Genomic DNA, 14,167 nt, shown 5'->3' with positions numbered 1-14,167 from the left:
ACTTCTTTGCCCAGCAAATGCATGGAGCCTGCTATTATTAAAAGAATAATCTGTAGGTGATGTTAGAGAATTAATTAATTAGCCAGTTAGTGGGCTTATATTTGATTAATGTGAACAAGTACATGCCCATTCCCCTTTTGTTTACCAAAAGCTTCTATATAACTGTTTTGGTATTAATTATCTTGACTATCCCTTCTTTTTAACTTTTGAAACTGGAAAGGAGGGGTGGGGGGAAGGATCCAAAATCCCTCCTTTGTCGTGGCAATTAGCTCTATAAGAACGCTGACTTTTCTTGTGCATTTGTACACATGAGCCATTAGGGTTTGCCTTCTTGATGAAAAGCCAGGCATCTTTTCCAAGACAAACTGCAAACCATATTACTCTTCAGGAATACAGGCATAAAAAAGCTTAATATTTCATCAGATGCTTTTAATGCTTATGAAAATGAGGTGTTCTTTCCAACTGCAATACTGAAAACCATCAGTACAGCAAAACACAAGATTCCTGTTTCACTTGTATTTTGATGAAACACAAAGCAGTGCGACAGGCTTGGTGCACATGATTTGTGATAACCCAGATAAAAATCACACACCTATAGAGGGCAGCAACACGCACATTCATTTATGTCATGCTTGTAAGAAAGGTACTAACCTACTCTTTCTATAGTTCTACTCCAGATTTCAGTCTCCCCTTGTGAAGCCTGATATAGAGTTGTCTGGAGTGAATGGGAATATTTCTCCCATAAATATTTGTTTGACAAGAAAAATGCTTCTATTAACTTAAAGTACTTCAGATCAGACCTGTTACGCGTGAGACAAAAGACAGACAGAACCGAGAAATGACTACCAGTTAGAAAGGAGCAGTAGTAGTACAGTACTTGCAGGAAAGAGGTTTAATGAGAGTGGCCTAGCTGTATTGTTTTCATTTTTTGGTTTAAAAAGGAGAACTAATTGGAGATAGAGATTGAGGGAAGCTATAGGCTTTTGAAGGGACTGTCTCTGAGTTCATATTGAATCACAGCAGACCCAAATCTCACTTAGGATCTTTAAGTATTCCAGAAGAGGCAAGACAAGCTTAATAGAAGCTAACGTTTTTTCTCTTTTGCTCTTGCTCTCTTTCACTCTTTCTCTCTTTCTCTGGTTTTTAAATCTTTGATTAAAAATATGTCCTCAAGCTGTGGAAATAGTACACCACAGTTTTAGCAACCATTTTAACACTGAATAATACTAGATGAGAGCTTTTTTCTCAGACAGTCTCATTTGGCCCCCTTCCAATCTCTGATGCACTTCTGGAGAGTTAAATTTTATTCTTTATGGTCAAGCTTAACTACTGACTTGTATATTATAGTTGATGCCTTAAACTGTGAAACCCTTTCTTTTTATGATTGGCCAAAAGAACTCTAAGTGGGCTCCAAGACAACCCAGAGAGTTTTCCTTTTTTAATCCACTTTTCTCTGGGTTGTTTTCTACAGGACTATTCTGCTAGTTGGTGACATCAAAAACAGAGGAATGATAAGTATTGTGGTGCGTAACCTCAAAACCTGGCTCCTTGCCATTTCTTCAGCTCACACGCTACTTGGACAACAAGTTAGCCAGCTTCTTGCTTTAGAATTTGTTTATGCCAATCTCTTATCAGAAATAATCAACTCTGCTTTAACTCTTTTTGCCAGCTACTTCCTGCTACTGAGGCACTTAATTAGAAGATGCTGGGAGCAGATGATACCTTAATGAGTTATGACTGTGAATATGTAGAGTGCCTTGGGTCAATAATTTCCATGCTGCACATGAGATGAACTTTTATTTGTTGCCAAATAGAAAAAAATAAATGTTTGTAAATGCTAGTGGCCAAATTAATCTGTAATACATACAGGTGTTTGTAGTAGAAGTATGCTAAGCAGTCATTTGAGAGGGGTGTCAGAAGTTTATGTAGTGTTATTTCAAGAATTTTGTGTTTAGTGGGCGTGAAAAAAAGTGTAGTTTATACTAAGGAGGTAGGAAGGGATCAAGGGCATAGTAAGAAAAGCAGCTAGCAAAGCATGTAAACTAAAGCAGCCTCCCAAACATCCAAGTTTTATTGTCACCGTGCTGTTTGTTGTTTTTTCTGTAGGCTCATTTCCCAATTATCAGCAGAAGGTGCAAGAGTGTAGGTGTTTGGAATATGAGCTGCTCTATTTTACATCCTGTTGTTAGGCTGTAATGCTATGTCATTTCAGGGTGGAAGCTGTACTTCTTTTAATGTCTGCTGAAAAGCCAGTCACACTACCTTGCCACTAACACCTTATCTCTAAACAGCCTGGTAAATTTAGTCTCCAGCTACTGTTTTGTTTTTAAAAACACAACAGTGTACTGGTATTTACACAGAAGAGTTTCATATTATATCCAGTTATTTTAAAATCCAAATATTTTACATATGGATTTTGACACTAACTACTGACAGCAGTCAGTCTTCCTCTTCGCTTGTCTATGGAGAGCTTTACTCATTTGATGTTTCAGACAGTCCCAGCTATCTGCTCCACCATCTCTTACAAATTCCTACCTCTGCTGTTTAGCTGTGGAACAAGTGCGATTTGCAGAGCACCAGTTTGGGGCTGCTTGGTCATGAAATAGGTTGGGGTGGTGATGGGAACTATTATCACCTCCATGTACAAAGCTGGATGTAGTAGATCTTGCACTTTCCTTCCTCCTATCCCTTCAGTTCCCCAGCACCAACATAACTAGTTACATAGCTGTTCGGTGAGTAGATCAGGGAACTGACCTGGATGAAAAGTCAATCTGCACCAAGTGGTTTTTTTTTTTTTTTTTGTGGAGGAATACAGTATTGTGACATAAGAGAATACACCTGGGAGCAGTAAGGGAGAGAGAAGCCTTAGGTCAGTATTGCTGCTGAAAACTCTGAATTGCCAAACCACAGGGTTACCTTCTGTGCTCCCCACTCAGAGTCCTGATACGATAAGGAGAAAGGAAATGGGACTATCAACATGCTGCAAATTAGGAATGTGAGCATGTAGTTTTTCACAATAAAAAATGAATCCAAAGCAGGCCCAGGATTTGAACAACAGTTTAGATCTTTATATATTTGCTTAAAAGAATCTTTGTTTCTGTTGCCCTTATATGCATCCCAGATTGAACTGAAATTGAAGCATCATTCCTTCAATACACTTTTTCCATAATGGTGGGACTTAAATGGATTCAAGTGCATATCACAAACCGAGCCAGTCTGGTTTAGTAGTAAACCAAACTAGTAAAACTGCACATTTGCATATGTAAGCACAGGCTACCATTTTAAGCAGTGCATCCCCAAATTTTGCTCAGAGGCAATTTTACTGATTTACTATTAAACCAACTTAAAACACCAATTACAGTTTTCAGGGTGCCTATAGCAAAGTTCTCAGCTTTAACAGTTGTGATGAGGGTGAGTGGAGAAAGAAGAATCAGGTTCAGGAAAGAATCTAATGAAAGCCCAGAAGTGCAAAGCAGCTTGCTGGGCAGGTTTCATGCCAGATACTCGCTGCTCCAGTGCACAGCACTGACCTGTAGCTTTAAGAGCAAAGTCATGACTCCTACCACTGTATCTGACTGTTAAGCTACTACATAATCTATGTTTATGGCTAGCAAGGAAGCAAAAGTGCTTAAAGGACAAAGACACAAATAAAAGTGTATTCAGTAATAGACACTGATTACAATTTCAGTTTATTCTTTATCAATCTATTTAGCTTTACAATGAAAATGAGGGATTGGGAAATAAATTATAGTAGCACAGCTAACTGAGGAAATAATGGTTCATTTACCTTTTCTGCCTCAGTCCCTGTTTCCAGCTGCTGCTTCTGTTTAATGCAGATCTGCCCCACTTTAGCCAGGAGCTCATGTGGGTGAATGAAGACTCGTGAGCTCAACAGGAAAGTGAAGATGTAAGTCCTCTGTGGGAGCAGAGAGAAAAAAAACAAGTTGAATAACTTTAGCAGAAATTATCTGTCTTCCCTGGAGACTAATAATGAAAGCTATTCCATAAACCACAAATGTGGTTCCTTCATTTAAACTTTGTATAATTTTCCTTCCTCCAGAGACCCAGTGGTCTTTTCCAGCTCTGTTAACAGCATAGAAGCCTATAGCATTTCCTCTTAACAGAGCTGTTGTTTTCAGATTCCCAAACTACTTGTCTCTTTAAAACACCAAACTTCTTATGCCTAACTAGTTATCACTCACCAAAAAGGCAAATGAAATATGTTCAATGTAGAGTGTTTTGCTTCTTGAACACCACTATTTATGCTGCTTTGTTTCTTTAAGAGTGATTGTTTTTCATTTGCTGCAGAAAATTGCTTCATGTGTATTCCAAACCACAGCAGTAATTTTTTTCATGTATGGGTTTTTTTCAGTCCTTTTTCCCACATTCACTGATACAGGCTTGAACTTAGATTGTGACCATATGACAATAATTCAGTTTTAAGTCTGACTTGGCCTATTTGGAGCCTGTTTCAGATTCTTTTGAGTATAAACATTGCTGCTAATGCCAATAATTATTATTATTTCTCATTAGAAAAAGGCTATTCATTTGTATTTAAAAACTGTGATGCATTCTATTCTAAATCACACTCTGGACAGTTTAGCTGATTTGAGAATGCCTTCATGTCCTCCTCTTACTGTAAGCGGTTGAACCTTGGCTTCTGTATTTGAATGTAATCTACTGAGTAACTACGGGAGTGTCTCAGTGTCATGGACTTTTGTTTTTTCTTCAGACTTTTTGACAGAATTTGGAGTTAGGAAATTGTCGGGGATCTCCCGATTTCAATTAACCTACATTGTTTGCAATGTTTACTGTTACTTTGCACCGTGCTTTTAGAAATGTAATTGGCAGGTTACAACCAGTTGTGTATATAAACAGCCAATGTGTGTATGTACTATCTTGGATTGGGCAATTAAAATGAAACATCTAAAAATTTAAGACCAGCTATGTAAAATATGGCATCTGTGGTATTAACTACTGAATTCTACTGCTTGTAGTCTCTAAAACATGCTCATAGTCAAACAATAATGGTATCCTAATCACTTAAAAAAGATTATGGGAGTTATCTCTTTAATTACAGCAAAATGTGCTATTAATAAAAAATACGTTTCCCTTTCACTAGTACCATTGTGCCCCATAATATAAACTTAGCACTAAAATCCCCCAGATATCTGAGGGGGAAAAAGGTATATTTTATGCCTTAAAATTTTTAACTAGAAGTCACAATGTTCTGGGAATGACTGACCTGTAGAATAGATTAAGCATACACCTATTGAAGGTCCAACTCTGTCCCCAGTTAGTGGAGGAAGCTGATGAAGGAACAGAATGAATGGGAGTGAGATAGAGCAGAGGCATTTCAAATGTTCATTCTGATTTGAAGATCTTATCAGCACTGAGGTTCATGTGTTAAACTAGGAATAGCATTAATTCTGGCTGTACCATTAAAACTGGAGTTAATTTGTAGTACTTGCCTTGTTTATTATTTATGAATAGAGGAAGAAAGGAGGAGAAGGGTTAGGTTAATCACATGAATAGTTTGGGTCAGGTTCTTGACTAGCACTTCCACTGAAGTGTCTACAGGATGCTGGCAACTGAGGCCACCTAATGAACGGACTCTCCGCAAATTCAAGCGGGCGGCCAGGGCAGGTGACAGGACATATGGATAGCATGGCCTCACATTATGATGGTATGGTTACAAACATTCTGCATATATGTAAGTTGGGATAATTTAAGAAATCAGGGTTTTGTTCAGTGTTTTGTTCATGTATCTCTTTAGAATTTCAGAGTTTATCTTTACATTCACAATGGCACTTACCAAAAAAAAATAAATAAATTCAATGTAGCTCTTACACCTGCATCTAGAAACAGTCGATGCCATCATGTCAGCTTTGGGGAAGCTTTATAAAAATCTATGGTAGTGGATGCAATGTGTTCTGGACACAATTAAAAATTAGGCTGAAGAGCTAACCTGATCCACAAAAGGAGACTTGGTTGTGTTACAGGACAACATATCAGATCTTTTCCTCTTATGCATGTGATAATGATCCTTAAACTGATACACTCCTGATTCAGAATTAAAGCCTGAGAAAGAATAGTGGGAATTTTTTTTTTTTTTTATAGACTATGCCTGGTTTTCCCCTATTATTTTTATAGCCAAGTTCTGGGCTCATTTCTATCAGTGTTGTCCCTGAACTTAAAGCTGTGAGTCTGGCCTATCTGGGAAAGGAATTTAGCTGTTGGGTGTGTCAGCTGTCATTAGGTTATGTGAAAATTTTTGTTCTGGAAACATGAAGCAGTTCTTGCTTTTACCCTGTTTTGCAATTATGGGAGTAGCGGAATAAAAAAACACTATGGACTTTGAGTGAGACTTTCATCCTTTACCCATTTTCTTGTGTTTTTGGAGTTTAAAAGCCTGTCAAAAAAAGATGCCTTCACATGTAAGTAGCAGGCAACCAAAATGTAAGCTGCACTGCCCTGCCAGTGACCTTCACTCTGATAAGCTGGAACACATTCTTCTAAGGAAAGATATAATTTTGCTTCTCACACTAATTCTAGTCTAGGTCTCCTGGCTGGAAGTTTGTATGATGTCGGATAATGTTTATCCAGAATGAATCTGAGAAAACCTCACTTGGAGTATCATATCTATATTCTTATATTGTATTGATCTAGATGACTTGTGCTTTTGTTGGGTCTCTTTGACAGTGTTTTATGTGATCTTCAAAAAAGTACAGAACTGGCAAGGTACAGGAAGATACATGAGCATAAAAGTATGTACTTTCCATTTTAGGCATATTCGTGTCTCTCTGTAATCAGTAATATCTGTACTGGACCCCTGCAATGCTTTCCAGACAACAGTAGACTGCCAGGTTTGAGAAACAAATTATTGTACTTCTGGCCCCCATCTGGTGTATCTATTTACTTTTTTTTTTTTTTCTCCTTATCATCACTTAATAACTGGGATCAGATTTGGTACTTCAGAAAAGACTTGTTCCATCTTGGCCAGAGATATTGGTTTACAACATCTGCATGTCTGGTCCTATTTCTTAGGTTTCTATTTTTGATAGTGCTACTGTTTATGCTGGCATAGATGAGGAGTAAGTAAAATTAAGAAGCAAGTTAAAATCATAGGTTTGACAGAACTACTGAGCCCCATCTCCCTGCCTTTATGCTAATAACCACTTCCTGTCCAATAAAGAAAATTCAGGTTGAACTAAGCCATACACCTCAGCTTCGTGGTAGGTCTCAGTGGTTAGAAACATAGTTGTTTGGGATAGAAAATATTTCATACACATATCATGTGCCTTATCTAGGTTGAGGATTTCTGTGATTTGTTACACCTGTAGTACTACTCGCATTATAGGCAAGATGTGTTATAGCAGTGTAAATGCCCATAATCTCTCATAAGCGGTCCCTCTGATCACGAAGATGATGATTTGGAGAAGGAAATTTAGCTATGAAGCTAGCTGGTTTGACAAAGAATGATTTTAAAATGCTTCCATAAGCTGTCAGATTGAAAGTTAAGCTGTACTTATCCTACAAAAGTGACAGGTATTCGGGAGCACAAGAAAAAAAAAATCCTCCCTGTACTTGGAACAACTTAAACTGACACAAAAGGGGCTTGTGCTTTACAGGAGAAAAAGAAGGCAGATTCCTCTAGTGCTGAAAGTTGTTGCTAAGAGATGAGCTGAATTATATTTAAAAAAAAAAAAAAAAGCGAGCGAGCACACAAGACTAAAGAAGGAATTGTTACTCTCTGACCCAAGAATGTACTAATGTCATCTTCGGGGGGAAAAAAAAGAAAAATATTTTCTTTGTGCACTCACTGCTCATTCTGGAACTTCTTGTTTGTGAAATATTTGCTTGAAACATTTTCTTGCTTGGGCACAAGGGTTGCAGACTGGTACATTCCATTCCTAACCTCCCGAACTCCTCTGTCTCATGAGTATACATTTTCCTATGTGCTGAACAAGTCCCTGTACACAAACAAGCCTCGAAAGAGCAGTACACAAGTGTAGGCCCTTATCTTTCCTGTCCTCCCTCGTCTGTCTCCTGTTCTGCCAATATGGCAAATGAATTTTTGTTTTGCCTCTGTAACCAGCACAGAAAGATATTCTGTGGTTGCTTTCTCCTTCCCCCTCCCTCCCTTTTTTGTGTCTCAAAGGTTACTGTGATCTTTAGATTAATGTCGACACAGGCAGGAATGCTTTCTAAGCATGGTACTCAGATGTGTGAATCCATAAGTTTGGGTGAGTACAGCTCCTGTTCAGCAGCTTACAAATGTGCCACTCTGACACTAAGGTAATCTCTGCTGACGTTTCCAGTAGTGACTCTTGGTAAGAATGATTTGGTGATACCTTGCTGCCTTTCTTTGCACATGTAGGCAGTGACATGAGACTGAGAGGTGTTGATACCTTTCTCTTGAACATTCAGTATTGACTACTCTTTTATGACAGGATATCAGAGCAAATGGCAACTGCTCTAACCCTTTATGGCAACTTCCCTGAAAACGGAAATGAGCATGAAATTAAGTACAAATGTATGAAACTGAACTGAAATAGAGAACTTGGGTCTGGAGATGACTCAAATACAGCTCATTCTTTATGTTGTTCAAAGCTTATTTATCTACTTGTTTTATAATTAACCTTTTCAGCTAAATTAATGGAGTGATCTGATTTAACTAAAAGAATATGCCCTGCTTTATGGGGGATAAATTTTGTTTAATGCTGTTTTCCATCACTCTTTCCCAAGAGTTCCCTTGATTGTTTTTGTTGTAGCGCTCTCCCTTGTCAGCCTGTTGTCTGTTTAAACTGTAGCCTCCCAAAGCGGGGTCCATGACTACTTGGTTTGCAATGTGCTCTCACATAGCATATGGGATAGCACCATGGAAACGAGCAGGATTCCAAAATAAGTCTTGGACCCCTTAAGTAATGCTCACCTTATGGAACCATTTTCAGAGTAGCTGTGTTATAAATAGATCCCATGTTACAATAAGGAACATGCATTAGCAGCTACTTAAAGACTAGCTAGATTCAGAAGAAATCCAAGCAGCAAGTAACTGTGCTTCGATACTTAACAAAAGGCAAGGAATTGACTCCTTGGAACGCTTAACTACAGCAGCCTAAAGCTATTTAACTGTTACAGGATATTTCAAGGTTCTCTTCAAGCTCCACCTGCTGCTTTCTTCTGCATCTGTTCTATGATGTGTATTGGGGGGAGGGGGGTTGACAAATGGAGGTTTAATGCCAAACAATTGTTGCCCTTCTGTTTCTTCCAAGCACTTGGTACTAAGTCAGCATCTGTCAAAGGTAGTGCAATTGTACGTAAGCATATTTAAATGTGAGGTTTAGGGTTACTTTGAAGTGGAAAATTAAAACATCCTGGTTTTTCTTTTTTAATCTTTTATTGATAACTTGGCAATTCTGCCACTTACACTCACTGAACTTTCATATAGTGAGTGCCTTTTTCATGCATGGTGATTGTGAAGATGGGTGGTGTGTACCTGCGAATTTTGGGGGATTTTATGGTAACATAATGTGAAACCAAAGAAAGAAGTTCTACATAGATTAGACTGAGAAACACTGATACAAGGTATATTTTCTGGCACAGACCACTACAGCAAGTGTAAGTTCAATGTATCAGTCAATACCAATTGCAATTTCTAGTCACCCTGTTAGTCTTTAAACCAAGAGTTAGGATGCTTCTACCATAGCTGCTGCTTTCTCAGAGCTCAAATGGGACGTATGCTACATAATCTCTTTGATCTTTGGCAACTTGTTTAAATAAAACTTTTCATTAATAGGTACAAGGGATCATTTTAAGTGTTAAAATGATCACTTAATAATATCCTAGTCCAGAATCCTATTGCATGCACCGTAGTTATACATAGTATTTACTTCAGCAGGTTGCAGTGAGGATGTTTAATCAGTTGTAAAATCATTTCCAGGCTCAGAAACATAAATCATTACAGTGTTGGCCAATGAAAATGTGTTGAGAAAAAGAGCATTTTAATTAAATTCTGTTTTTATTTTCTGATGATCTAACTAGGAGATGGACTGTAAAAAAAGAACTAGAGCTGATTTCAGCTGAAAGAGTTCATCTACTTCCCTAGGTAATCTTGGCTGCATTAGAGCCAAAGCAGCTTAGAGGGACTGAAAATTGTTGTGAATGCTGCTTTTAATTGGTTCTTAAGGTGCCCATTTGTGTTCAACAGGGCTTTCTTTCTAACAAGTTTTCTTATTTAAAAGCAGAAGGGAGAGTGTCCCCAGTTAGCAACATCTTTTGTGAATGGTTACTGCAAGCAAAATAAACACATCTTTAGCCTGTATCTTAATCTTGATTCAGATTGGGGTGGAACTTCCTGAGGAAGCACCAATCAGGATCTTAAGACAGGAAAGCCATGGGAAGAAAAACCCACCAGTGTCTACTTACATCTGGATAATAGTCCATGGTGGGCACTAGGCGCTCTATCAAGGCCTCCAGTGATCCAGAAATAAGGTTTCCATCCTGATAAACAGGATCGCCACACCTTTCTCCCATATCGGGCTGCACTTGTCCACTACAACTGGAACCAAGCATGCTGGAAAATATTGGCGTCTGGGGCATAGTTTCCTGCAGAAGTGGGGGGGAAAAAAAAGAGGGTTAAGCTCTCTTTGAGGATGTCTTATGCATGGGTTTTACAGAGGCATACATTTAACATGATTACATATTTGACTGAATGCAGCCTGGGCATTAGAGCTAAGTTCTGAATCCAAACAGTCACATATCTGTAAGTTGGCTTTTGGGTTTGAAATGCACATTAAACTGTGTTACTAAGGCTGTAGATGCAGAAGCTGTAAGAACTTTTTTTTTTAAATATACTTCACTCCTTTTCTCCTTTCTTCCCAGTTTTCTCTTGATTCTTTATGCATAAAACTATACAGGGACAAAAATGCAAAAACCTTCTGAATTTTAAAATTGCCAAAACAGTGCCTTACTGAACAAATAAAAAAATGATTGTGGCTTAATGTTCCTCTTTTTACTCTTTTTGAAGTCTGATTTTTGGGCAAAGTATTTGATTTGTGATGATAAATCCTCCACCACTTCTGTTCTGCTAGATGTAATCCAGGCCTTGACAAATGTGCATCATCTTCTGCACATATTCTTGACACATGGATGTCACCAGAAACAGTGGGGGATTTACTATCTGAACAAAACTGACTTTTTTTAGTACGCAACACCATCAATTGGGTGGAACTGAATGCATACATTGTAATATATAACTAATAACAGTCTCTTTGGAGATTTTTGCTTAGGAAAAAAACCTGCTGTTGTAACACAAAAACCACACGAAGGTTTTGGGTTTCTACCCCCGCCCCTTGGCCACAAGCTATATCAGTATGTTGTAGTTACCACTTGTAAGCTATTTTTTTGTTTTTGTTTTTTGTTTTTAACTGACTACCACTTAAATATATGCTGAAGGCCAAACAAAACACACTGCTACTGTATGGAAAGGTTGAAATTACTATTAAGCATCAGCACCAAAGCAACTCCATGTGCACTGCTGAAATGGTTAAGATCATTTAGAAAGCAAAGTGAAGGGAACATCAGCCATGAACTCTTTAGCTGCTGTCTCACCCTCTGTCTCAAAGATGTCACACTCTGAAAAGCATTTACATAGACAAATGGGATTAGGCCATTACTAGTACCTTTAAACTGGCACCTATTTCTAACTGTACTTGAGTCTTAGACAGACATAGGTCCTCTCTCTCCTTTTAGCAAGTCTTCAAAAACTAGTTTAAGAACTGAAAACCATAAATGGTATAAGGATTTTTTTTAGGCAGCACTTGAGACAACTGCAGAGCAACCCAGTGCTTTATATTCTTTTAATGTGATGCACATTTTTCCTTTCAAACAAACTTTGAAAAGTAATCATTCATGTTTACAACCTGTGATAGAAAACATGCTTTCTTTTTTTAAGCTCAGATGAACATTTTAGGTTTGGGGGGAAAATACCAGTATTAACAACATTTGTTTACCACAGTGAAGGTTACTTATATAGTAGGTAGGCTGGTAAAGTGAATCGTGTTTTGCGGCTTTAACCAGAACGTCTTTATGTATTAATATTCAATACAGATCCAAGCCATAATGGAAGTGTAGCTCCTGTAAGTTAAAATATAGCAGCTGTTCAGTAGTGACCAATACGGCTACTTTGCAGAGTGGAGTTCAGGACACAGAGTCTTGTGTCCTGGCGCACACACAGAATATGCAGGATCTAATGGCATTTCAAAAGAAATGAAAAATGATGCTACTGCACAAACTGAGATGTCAAGGATGCTCAGTATTTCATAGACTTGTCTGTTAGACCTAAGCTTTGCAGCACGCACGAGTTTGACAAATCACTGGAGCATATGACGAAGAAGCCAGCTTTGCTATGCGTATTATGTAACTTGCCAGTAATTTGTTTTTTTTTTCCTTTTAAGGTCCATAGCAATGGAATCGATAGCTACTTTCAGGCTGGACCAGGGTATGACGGGTGCTTCTGGCTAACGATAGGAGGCTGCACAGGGTTTGAAGGGAAAGTTAACCGCTAATGAAGCGTTCACTGAAAAGATGTCTAAGGAAGAAACAGATCCTGTTTTTGTCATTAACCGTTTTAAGCTCATTTAAAGCGTTTATTGTTGCATTGCTTTTGTTTTCAAAGACCCTTTTCGGGAAGGGGATGTAATGATCTTTGCTGCTCTTACTGGGCTGAAAACGCGGACAGCCTGAGCGGGAGCTCTCGCAGGGGAGCTGCTTGTTGGTACTAGCACTTGTTACCTGCAGTGCCACCTCCAACTTCCCCCCAAATAGCAAACGACCCAAGTGCACCGGGCTAGGCGCTCAGCTCTGCTTCTCCCGAAACCCCGCTCCGAGGGGGAAGGCAGCTCCTGATGAGCGCGCTCTGAGGGAAGGGACAGCTAATGCCTCTGTAAACAACCAGCGCTGCAATGCAAGCCTGTAATCCAAATATTTCTTTGAAATTCAGCATAGTCTGGGGCGGACAGGTGCGGGCCGGCGCCGGGCAGCCTCGCACGCCTGCGGCGCCCGTCTCCGCGCGCCGGCCGCTGCCCCCCGCGCAAACGGCCCAAACGGCCCCGGCCGCGCCGCGCTACAACCGCCGCAGCGGCCGACGGCCGTTAACTGACCGCAGCCCCCGGGCGGGGGGTCGCTGCCCCGGGCAGGACCGCTCCGAGCCGCCCCTGCGGGAAGTTTTTAGGCGAGCAGATCCTTCCATTTACGCTTCCCCCCCCCCCCCCGCTTCGGTAAAAATTAGCCCCTATCGCCCCTCCCGCAGCGCTCACAGGACGGCGCGGCCCCCCGGGACCGACCCGACCCGACCCGCCGCCGCTCACACGCGCCCCGCGAGCCGGGGGGGCACGGCAGGGGCCGAGCACCCGGCTCTTACCCTCATCTTCCTCGGCGCTATGTACATACGCCTCGGCGGATGCGGCTGCCCGGCGGGCTCCCCGGAGGTGACAGCGCTACCGAGCCATGGTGCAAGGGAGGGGAGGGGCGGCGCCACCGGCCCGGCCCCGCGCCGCCCGCCCCCGCCGGCCGTGACGTCACGGCCCGGCCCGGCGCCCTGTTGGCTGAGCGCGAGCGTGGCCCGTTCAAACGGAGCCGAGGCCGGGGGGACGGTTGGGGGCTCGTGGCGTGCGCGTGCTCGTGCTCCGGGGGCGGCGGTTGGAGATGGGAGGGTGAGGTGTTGTGGGGGATTTGGGGGCTGGCGTGTGTGGGATGAGGTGTGTGGGAGGGATGACGTGTGTGGAGGGGGATTTTGGAGCGGTGTGTGGAGGTTGGGAGGGGGGTGAGGCGTGTGAACTTTTGAGGTTGTGCGGGGGAGGGAGGGACGTGAAGTAAGTGGAGGTTTTGGGGGGGTGTTGGGGGTGCACAAACCTTCTACGAGCTTGGAAATAAGAGACCACCTTCTCTGCGCCCTGCCTGCAGCCCGACTTGTCCGACAGGTTGGATAGCTTAGCTGTATTTTCCCTCTCTGCCCTTATTCTTTTAGAAAGGTCGTGAAGCCCAGGCCAGGAGCCTTTCAGCCCTTTACACTAATAGATAGTGTCAACAAATAGCTCCCTGCTGGGGAGCACAGAGCAGCAATCTCTCCTGTCCAGCCTGGGCCTAATGGGGAGACTGGCACTGC

At 41.1% G+C, this 14,167-nt stretch overlaps 1 protein-coding gene across 2 annotated transcripts in view; it reads right to left on the bottom strand.

The window, feature by feature from the left end:
* The window catches only part of RASGEF1A (RasGEF domain family member 1A), a 29,800-nt gene extending 16,299 nt beyond the window's left edge, over positions 1-13,501 (bottom strand). The window contains exons 1-3 of one of the 2 annotated variants that reach the window (XM_067299842.1): positions 13,424-13,501; positions 10,429-10,608; positions 3,788-3,916 (exon numbers count right to left, since the gene is read on the bottom strand). In XM_067299842.1, the coding sequence (XP_067155943.1) occupies positions 3,788-3,916; positions 10,429-10,608; positions 13,424-13,450 (336 nt within the window). In that variant the 5' untranslated portion in view covers positions 13,451-13,501. The remainder of the gene's footprint in view (positions 1-3,787; positions 3,917-10,428; positions 10,609-13,423) is intronic. The other variant, XM_067299843.1, reaches the window with a different exon arrangement.
* Between the last annotated feature and the right edge of the window lie 666 nt (positions 13,502-14,167).

Source organism: Apteryx mantelli, chromosome 7, assembly GCF_036417845.1.
Source record: "Apteryx mantelli isolate bAptMan1 chromosome 7, bAptMan1.hap1, whole genome shotgun sequence".
NCBI classification, from domain to species: domain Eukaryota; kingdom Metazoa; phylum Chordata; class Aves; order Apterygiformes; family Apterygidae; genus Apteryx; species Apteryx mantelli.
Note: the sequence above shows the minus strand (reverse complement) of the source record. Positions and strands in the feature narration are given on the sequence as shown.